This window comes from Stegastes partitus, unplaced genomic scaffold (genome assembly GCF_000690725.1).
Source record: "Stegastes partitus isolate 25-593 unplaced genomic scaffold, Stegastes_partitus-1.0.2 Scaffold2233, whole genome shotgun sequence".
Lineage (NCBI taxonomy): Eukaryota > Metazoa > Chordata > Actinopteri > Pomacentridae > Stegastes > Stegastes partitus.
In genome coordinates, this window is record NW_007579964.1 from 1 (window position 1) to 9,896 (window position 9,896).

At 43.7% G+C, this 9,896-nt stretch overlaps 1 protein-coding gene across 4 annotated transcripts in view; it reads right to left on the minus strand.

The window, feature by feature from the left end:
- Positions 1 to 5,084: 5,084 nt before the first annotated feature.
- The window catches only part of esrrd (estrogen-related receptor delta), a 7,950-nt gene continuing 3,138 nt past the window's right edge, over positions 5,085 to 9,896 (minus strand). Inside the window, exons 4-8 of one of the 4 annotated variants that reach the window (XM_008304461.1) lie at positions 8,542 to 8,658; positions 8,352 to 8,459; positions 8,110 to 8,271; positions 7,048 to 7,320; positions 5,085 to 5,323 (exon numbers count right to left, since the gene is read on the minus strand). In XM_008304461.1, coding sequence (XP_008302683.1) covers positions 5,085 to 5,323; positions 7,048 to 7,320; positions 8,110 to 8,271; positions 8,352 to 8,459; positions 8,542 to 8,658 — 899 coding nt within the window. The other 3 variants (XM_008304462.1, XM_008304463.1, XM_008304464.1) reach the window with 3 other exon arrangements.

Below are 9,896 nucleotides of genomic sequence, written 5' to 3' on the forward strand. Positions count from 1 at the left end.
TGTTGTTTACTCTGTACTTCCTGTTGTCCTTCAGCCTCCACTCTCAGCTCAGCGACGTCTTCCGGTCGGAGCGTCTCCACTCGGCGGCAGGTCGAGCACACGGAGCTTCGGGTTCGTCGGCGTCGCTGTGCGGCAGCCTCCCCCGCCAGGCTCCGCCCCCCGTCCCCCTTGCCAAACCGGCCCGAGACTCCGCCCTCTCGGCCGGCCCGCCGACCCTCGCCACCTCCAGCCCCCGCCCACCGCGGCAGCCGGACCGGGACTGGGGCTCGGTCCGGAGGGGTAGCTTCGTGGAGCGCTGCCAGGAGCTCGCCAAGGGGTCGGAGGCGGCGAGTTCAGGGTTCTGCGTCCCGCCGGGACCGGACGGCGTGAGGCGGAGCTTAGCGGTGTGCAGCGAGCTGGAGGCCAGGTTTGGGCTGCGGACGCCGGCCACCTTCTCCGTGTCTCCGGGTGCTCGCCATTCGCCCGGACCGCCGTCATCGTCACCGCTGTCCAATCCGTCACAGCGCAGGACCACGCCCACCTCCCCGACAAGCCCCGCCCCCGCAGCGGTCAGTCCGACCCGCTCTCAGATGCCCGCCTCGCCTCGTCGCAGCGCCGCGGCGCCACCTGCCGACGTCCCGCCTTCACCGGAGAGTCCGACGAGCCCCGACGGCAGCGCCGCCGCCACCGCTGCACCGCCCACCAGCCCCAAACCTCACATGAACGAAACCAGCTTCTGATGAACAGCCAATCAGCACGCAGCTACAGGCCTGTTGCCATGGTTACCTGGTTGTTTCCAGGCAACGCAAAGACAAATAAGGAAGTGATGTCAGGAGCAAAAATAAAACCGAAGAAGAAACAAGTTCAGCTAAACCTGCTACGATCAATAAGTTTACATCATCGCTGATCAGGTGACTCCCAGCAGGTTGATTGATGACCAGCAGGTCTATTGATCACCAGGAAGTCTATTGATGACCAGCAGGTTGATTGATTCCAGTTTGTGGATCCAGAAATAAATCAGCTGCTGTTTGTTTGTTTGTTTTGCTCCTCTGCTGTAAACACGACGTTTGTTTGTTTGTTTTTTAACTAAAAGTTTGTACAGAAACTTTATTTTTTTAATTTGTACGTTTGAAAAATTTTACAGTTTTGGTCAAAACACACCTGAGCGTCTCTCAGCCAATCAGGTTCCTGCTGACGTCCCGTCTGATCAAATGAAACAACGAGGAAAACAAACGGATCAATAATCTCCTGGAAGGTTCCTGGAAAGAACATTTAAACCTGGAAAGCATTCACGTCTAATTTATCTCAATAATTACAAACCTTATTTCTGACATTTTTCTTAAAGTTCAGGAACGAATCAGAAAACTTGAATCTCAAACAGGTTCCACTAAAAACAACCTGAAGCTAAACGCTGCTGATGAATCTGTTCAACGAGTTTATTCGTCGTTTTGACTCTGAAGTTTAAAAAGTAGTTTAAAAATATTGATCCTAGTTTGGCTTCGCCCAAGAAGACGACTTTAAACGTCCTGTTTTCAGATTAAACTGAAGCGATTCGGCTCATAAAGATAAAAAACAAATAAACCAAGAAGCTAAAATCTGAACTCTGGTTTGATCAGAATCGATGCTTCGTCCAGACGGGTTCTGAATACGAGTTTGAGATACTCGAGTCGAGTATTTCTGTCGTTTGACTCGTGAATCGTCTCCTCTGCTACTTCCTCTGTGTTAGTTTCAGTTATTTTGCAGATTGAGGTAAATATACAAACAAACAGGTGTTTAGTGGATTTAAAACAACAGCTGATCAGATTAAAGTCACATTTAATTCACTGTATTGTGTGAATGTTTACCCGACTTATTTAAACTTAATATCGTGTAAAAACCCAAAGAGTCCCTTTGATCAAACTCTGTGACTGGAGTTTTAATTCTGACGTATTCAAACAGATTTGAATAAACTTTATCGATGTTTGGGAGGAAGTTCAGGATTGATCAGCAGCACATTAAGACGAGTTTCTTTATATTATTCATCATTCAGTCTTTAATCACTCAGATTTGTGTGAAACTTTTATTTTATTGCTGAAAACATTTTTTAAAAAATGTTGATTTCACAGATTTTTACTGAATCCAACGACTGAAAACACGAGTTTCTGCTGATCGTCAGAGTCCAGCTCGAGTTTCTGAGACTCGTTACATCAGCAGTGATTAGTGGTTAATTAAAGTTTGGCTTCAATCAATTTTTTTTTTTAAAAAGCAGAGTTAATCTGCAGCGGTTTGAATTTGCTGCCAAGTTTCTCGTTTTCTCACTTTGCTGCAGAAACGTTTTCCTGTTTTTCTTCGTTTCCAGAAACCGGAGTCCAGATCACAGCGTCACTAATTACATTTCAGTGATTTAATTAATTATTCAGACTCGTTGCTGCCTTTTAGGAAGAACTTGATGCTTTAACTTTTGTACTTTTTCAGTCAAAGTGTTCAAAGTTGTTTCCGGGAACCTTCGGAGGAGATTATTGAGAACATCGACGTCTTCGTCTTCAGCCGTGAGTCGACTTTTCCAACTCGACACTTTGGGTTTTTATCTGCTGGGCGTCTGGTTCTCCAACGTTTTTCACCCACTTTGTTTATTGTTTGTTTGTTTGTTGTCTGGTTTGTGTTGTAAATGTGCAGAACTACTTTTTTAGTTTCATAAACCTTCATTAAAAAGCAACAAATTAATGCATCAGTCGGTGATTTGTGAGACTTTAGGGCTGCAACGAACATCATCTGTTAATCATTTGTTCTGTAAATGATCCAGAAAACACTGAAAACGCCTCAAAAAGTTTCCTAAAAAAGAAAAGTTTTAGCTTAATTAGTAAGTTCATTAGTTTGTCTTAAATAGGATGTGAATGTAGGAATGTCTAAAACCAAAATAGATTCAGTTTATAAAGAAATAAAAACAGAAAATCTGAAAATATTGATGTTTGAAAGCTGAAAAATGTCCCTTTGGTCCCTAAAAATGAATTTTAATCGATCGATGCAGCTCAGCTTCACTTCAACAAACTGAAGAATATTTTAATGTTTTAGAACAAAAACTTCTTTTCATTTTGCAGGTTTTTTTTGTTATTTTGGAGCCCCAAAGAGTTTAATATTTAATAAATAATAATAATGTGAATTAATTTAGTTCGAGAAATTTAATATTTATTCATTTTCAAACCAAATTCTTAATTTATGTGAGTTTATTATTTCTTATTTCAAAGTAGTTTTTTTTCAAAGTCTGAATTTATTTGATTTTAATGTTTTGTCACTTTTTATTGATCAATCTGCTCTAAAACTGCTTTAATGTTTGATTCAGACGCTCAGAAATTACAGGAAGATCATCAATCAGTTAATTTATTGATGGAAAATTAATAATCTGTTTTATTTCGTAGTAAACTGAACTATTTTGTGACATTTAACAGACAAACTAATTGATCAATAACCCAAAACGATGCTGAGATCGATCACTGATTGAACAAATTGTTGGTTGCAGCTCTAAAATTTAACGTTTTCTTCAAATATTTTGAGGATTTTAATTATTTTCTGACATTTTATAAACAGTTTGATCACTAATGTTGTTGTTTTTCTACATTTTTGTACAGAATTAATTCTTATAATATGAATATTTTTTCCTTCCTGTTTGGACGCTCGTGTTTCCTGCGGCCCCTGAACGCAGCAGCAGGTTTTTTATGTTTCTAATATATTTTCTTTATCGGAAACTGTTTGTGTAAAAAAACAAAAAAGTTTCTTATTAAACAAAAACTAAACAACAACAGTTTGTGTTTTATTCCAAAAGCCTTCATTGAACTGGAGCAGCTAAAGTCTGATCAGCAGCTTCTTCTTCTTCTAATCAGCAGCCGACAACAAAAACAAAAACAGATTTAAAGTCTGAATCCTTTCGGCGGCGTCCGTGATGCTGTTGCTACGGCAACCAGCTCGTCTCCTCAGGTGAGTTCACACGAAAATAACTTTTTACAAAAATAAGATTCAAGTTTAAACGAGAGAACGAGTCCCAATGATGATGATGATGATGATGATGATGATGATGTAATCAGTCAATCAACCACACTAAGCCCCGCCCCCTGAGCAGAGCTCGTCCAATCACAGTCTGGAGTTTTAGATTCTTTATCTCACTGAGATTTTTTCTGCTTCATTAAAATCAACCAGCAGCAGAGGAGGAGGGAGGAGAAGCTCAGAGATCTGATCGAGTCAATCGATCATGTATTGATTGATCAGCTTCAGCTGTCTCAATAATGAAGAAGAAAACCTTCAGAGGATTGTTCTGGGCAGAACTGCAGGTTTTAACGACTTTAAAACCAAGTTTTACATAAACGTTAATCAATTACTGCTGAAAAATGTATAAAAGTTAAAACTTTAATTCTAAAATACAGGAAGACCGGCCGCGTCCCAAACCTCATAAGTTGGTTTAATTTGAAAACTGAACTGAATTCTAACATTATTACAACGTTTAACAGCCGTTTAATCACATCTGCTGTTTAAACATTTAACTGTCAGAAGTCATTCAGAAGATTTGATTTAGAGCCTCAGAAACCTGCCGAGGCCAAAGACAGCTTCACAAAACACAACTTTTATAAAGTTTTTTTTAAACAAAATTCTGTTGAAAAAGTAGAAAAATATAAATAAACACAACTCGAGACCTTTAAAAGGCGAAATATCTCAGAAACATCCCGTCATGTTTTCAGCAGTTTGGAAGTTTAAAAGTTTAAATTCTGACAAAAAACGTTCCTAAAGTCCCTTTATTCAGTTAAAACGTGACTCATTACTGATGTGGACGAAGCCTGAAGTTAAATCATCTGTTCTTCTTCCAGGTAAACGTTCAGGTTCTGAACATGCAGCTGCAGGTTTTAGTTTAATTTCAGTGACTCATAAATAATAACAACAATAACAATAATAATAATAATAACGAGCTTCACTGATAGAAACCTGCAGGACGGTTTCTGTGTTTTAAGAACTTCACTTTCTGCCACTCTGACTGTTTTTCTTCTTCATCATTACGTCAGTGAGCGACTTTGTTTCCGGTCCAGTTTTGGCGCCGGGTCATCGTCAGCGGCGGCCTCCTCCGTTGCCATGGTGACGCCCGCTCAGGCCTTGGCGTCGAGCATCTCCAGCAGCAGCTTGTGCAGCGGCACGCGGCGGCTCCGGTGCAGCCGCAGGAGGTTCTGCACGGCCCGGTCGGCCGTCTGCCGCAGCAGCGGGAGGCTCATGAGCAGCCGGCCGGCCCGGTTCTGCTCCCGCCGGGTCGCCTCCAGGTCCTGCAGCGCCTCGTGGAGCCCGTCCTGGAACCGCTGCAGCGAGTCGGGACAGTCCACCGGGTCGACGTCTGGAGGGCGGACAGATGGATGGGTTAGTGAGAAAAGTTCTGGTGGAGCTGCAGAAAACAATCAGCTTGTAAAGAAAACCAACAAAAAGTCCGATCCTGGTTCTGAAATCTGACAAGTTGATGCTTTAAACTGAAAATGCTAAAAAAAATGTAAACAATTAAAAAATTCAAAGACCAAATGATGAATGAAGACAAGAAGATCGTTTATCTCAGTTTGGTCGTTATGTAGAATAATAATAATAATAATAATATTCATAATAATTTGAATATATCTAATATTTTAAGGCCCTTTTTGACATTTAAAGACCTTTTTAAATGAACTCCTGGTGGTTTAACTTTTTAATTTAGATTTCAGTGGGATCTCAGTTCTAGACTTCTGGCTGCTTCTTGTCCACAGATTTCATGTTTGATGATTTGTTTCATATCTGACTGGATCAGAATCAGAACCGACTGTAAACATGTCGGTCTGAGGCTAAATAAAGGTCAAGGTCACCGAGGCTTCGTCTTCTATTGTGTCCAGTATTGATGCTGAGCCGCAGACAGTTAACAGTTTATTGATCCACAGCATCGATCAATACGCTGCATTGATCTGAGGCTCAGACAGTGAGACTCTGACCAGACCTCAGCGTCCCATCATGCTCTGCTTCCACACCATCGGCCGCTATTGATCCGCCATTAGCGCTACTGTTAGCATCGTTAGCACTCCCCACTACACTGATGGTGAACTAACCACGAGTTAACTCGAGTCTCTTTGTGGTCGTCTCAAATCTATATCGCTTTATACCAGAAAGACACGAAACAACCACAAGGAGACAAGACTTCAAACTATTGCAAATTAACTCGATGTTTACAAAGAGACTTGTCCCTGTTGAGTCTTTTAAAGTTTACCTCAAGTCTTGTGGTCATGTCGAGGTTGTCTCAAGTCTCTGTGGTCGTCTCAAGTCTCTGTGAAGTGGTCTGTGGCTCTCTGTTGTTGTTTCAAGTCTGTAGTTAAGACGACCAGAAAGACGACCAGAGATTCAAGATGGCCGCAAAGAGACTTGGGAAAGCCAGAGTGAGACACGAGACAACTGCAAGAAGATGCAAAAGGACTTGAAATCATTTCCAGATGGCATCAAGGAGACTCAACTGACCACAAACGGAGTCAAGACAACCACGAATAGTTCCAAAGAGTCTCAGTCTCGAATCTCTTTGTGTTTGCCTCAAGTCTTCTTGTGTCTCCTCGTGTCATCTTGTGGTTGCCTTGAGTCACTTGTAGGTCCTCATTTAGTCACCTTGAGGTCACCTTGAGGTTGTCTCGAGTCTCCTTTTCTCTGTTTGGGGTGATTGTGTCACTTTGTGTGTTCTTGAGTCCCTTTCTAGTCATAAAGTCTCTCTCGAGTCCATCTCTCTGTTGTTGACAGGTCTCTGTTTGGTTTCGACGAGAGACTTGCAATGACCAGAAAAGGATTCAAGACGACCGCAAAGAGACTCAAAAAGACTTGAAACCATGACCAGTGAAATCAAGATGGTCTCGAGAAGACTCGGGATGACCACAGAAAATGTACAAAGAGACTTGTCTCTATTGGGAGTCTCTCTGTGGTCCTCTCGAGTCTCTTTGAGGTTTGTCTCAAGTCTACTTGTCTCTTTTGTGGTCATAGTCTCTATGGGGTTGTCTGGACCGAGTGTCAACTGTGGTTTCCTACAGACAGTGAACTAGCCCCGAGTTAACTCAGGTCTCGTACCAGAGTTGGCGAGTGCCATGGCCTTCAGCGTCACCACTTCTTCAGGGCTCAGCTTCATCGCCTCGTATCTAGCCGTCAGGTGACGCAGCGCCTCGTACACGTCGGCCAATCCAGCGGCTCGACACTGGGACTCGTCCAGCCGCAGGTTCCCGGCGAACACGAGCTCCTCCCCCGGCGCCCCCTGAGAGCGCCAGGCCACGCCCACTAGCAGCGCCTCCATCCAGCCGCTCTGCAGCAGCGACATCTGGTCGACCAACGAGAGACCAGAGAAACCTGACGGAGGCGGAAAGAGTTTTAATTAAACAAAGGTAAACATTGTTACGAGTCATCTCACGTGTCTTTGTGTCTCTTTGTGGTCATCTTGAGTCTCTTTGTCATTGTCTTAAGTCACTTTGTGATCACCATCGTTGTGATCATTTCAAGGCTCTTTGGAGTCGTCTTGAGTCAATATTTCTCTGTTGTGTCGAGTCAGTTCTTTGTGGTTACTTAAGACACTTTGACGACCAAAAAGAGACCTGAGAAGACCAGAAAGGTGTTAAAGACACCTGCAAAAAGACTCCAGACACCTGCAATGAGACACAAAAAGACAAACTCAAGAAAAACTTAAGGGGCTAGAGATGACCACAAATAGAGTTTGGATGTTGCCACAAAGAGTTACAAAAAGACTTGTGTCTGACTGGAGTCTTTGAATTCACCCCAAGTTTCTTTGTATTTCTGCGAGTTGTCTTGTGGTTGCCACGTGTCTTTGTGATTCTTTCCAGTCTCTTTGTGTTTGTTCTGAGTCTCCTCGTCTCATTTTGAGTGTTTTTGGGGTCGTCTCGAGTCTATGTCTGTTGTTGTGTCAACTCTCTTTGTGGTTACTTAAGAAAGTCAAGACAACCATGAAGAGACACAGAGAGACTCGACAACAAGACTCAAAACAACCACAAGCCACAAACAGACTTGTCTCGAGAATCTTTGTGGTTGTCTGAAGTCTTTTTGAGTCTCTCCGTAGTCCTCTCAAGTCTCCTGTCCTGAAGTTCTTACGAGTCGGTCCGTCCAACAGTCAGGTTTGCTCAGTACCTGGGATCTGTTTGGCCCAGCCAATCAGAACCAGCAGCTCCCGGTTCAGGAGGTCGCAGAGGGTCAGCAGGGTCCTCAGGCTGCCGTCATTGGTCGAGTCGTCCTGATTGGCAGCCAGGGGGGCGGGCTCTGTGAGCAGCAGGTGGGAGATCACCTTGTTTCCTGAAAGACAACGACATCGACTGTCAGTGTAGTTTTTAACCTTTCGTAGAAAGTTTGGCCAGAGGACCGGCTGGACTCACGGCTGCTGACTGGGTGGCTGTACGGGGTCTTGGAGTATAAACTCAGTCCTGTCTCCACTCGTCTCTTGTACTTCTGCCGACCTCCTCTGACTCGGTCCATACGAACACCTGTAACACACCGGACTCGTTAACGTTAACCCGAGGCCCTGCTGCAAAGGCTCATGGGAGTTTTTCTGACGCACCGACGTACCTTCCCTCATCATCCCGGCCTGCAGACACTTCTGGAAGCGACAGGCCTGACAGGCTTTCCTCCGCCGCTTGGTGATCTCGCACTCGTTCATCACCGGGCAGCTGTACTCGATGTTACCTAGGTAACCAGGAAACAGGAAGTACGTCATCACTCAGGTTTATTTACATCAGGGACATTTTCAGCAGCAGTCTTAGTGTTTGAAAACAATGTGCAGTTAAAACTGAAGCTTTTAAAAGTGGCCATTTATTTGTGAATGCAACCAACAAGACACTCGACCAACCCAAAGAGACTCAAGACGACCACATCGTAGACCTCAAAGAGTTTCAAGACAACCCAAAAAAGACTGAAGACAACCAAAAAGGGACTCGAGACAACCCCAAAGAGACTGGAAACAACTACAAAGAGTTTTGAGACAAACCCCAAAGAGGGTCGAAGCCACCACAGAGAGACTTGAAAAGATCACCGTTAGGTCTCTTTTGGGTGGTTTCGTGTCTCTTTGTGGTCTTTTCATGTCTCTAAGGGGCAATTTCGAGCCTCTTTGTGACTCAGCAGCTGTCTCGAGTCTCATTTCGGTCACTAAACAGGTTGTGTTTGATCCTCGGCTTTATTTTGGTGAAATAAGTCATGAAGTGTCAGATTCATTAAAGACTTTATTCCTTTCTTTCCTCCTGCTGCTGTCTGACCGAGTTCTTCTGTTCATGTCATCATCCTGTTCAGTCACACAGAAATCCATACGAGTCCGTCCTGCCTCCCTACAAGTGTTTATTGGGGCTTAAACTCGTCGGTCCAGTTAACTGGATATTGACGAGCAGCGACGAGGCTCAATGGAAACTGTGGACGCTGCTTTCCGTGGTCGTGTTTTATTGTGAAGACTCGTTTAGAGAAACTCGTCCAGCTGAAGATTATAAAAAAATCATCTGCAGCTCATAGGAGACTCGGATCAATACGTCACCAATCAATCGGCCAATTAGCCGTCTGAAGTGAGACGTTAGCAGCTGATGCGAGCGCCGACGGCTTCTCACGCTAATCAATGCAGAGAGCGCTGATTATTGATCGGCTCCAATGATTTATTCTCCCATTAATCACAGCGGAAGATTAAACATGATCCGTTCTTAATCTTTGAACCGTTTCTGACTGAAGCGAGTCACATGTAGTTCTAGTTTCCAGCCTCTCTGGTCCGGTTCTGTTCTACTTTCACCTGTTGTCCTTTTCAAAATGGAACTGAAACTGGTTTTAAAGTGGAGCGTTCCTCTGGTGCTGTCAATAAAGTTTGAGTTGAAGAATCTCCTGAGACGCACCACAAACATGTTGCTGTTGTTGTTTTCTGTCTTTACTGTTGTTTTGTCAGTTTTTAT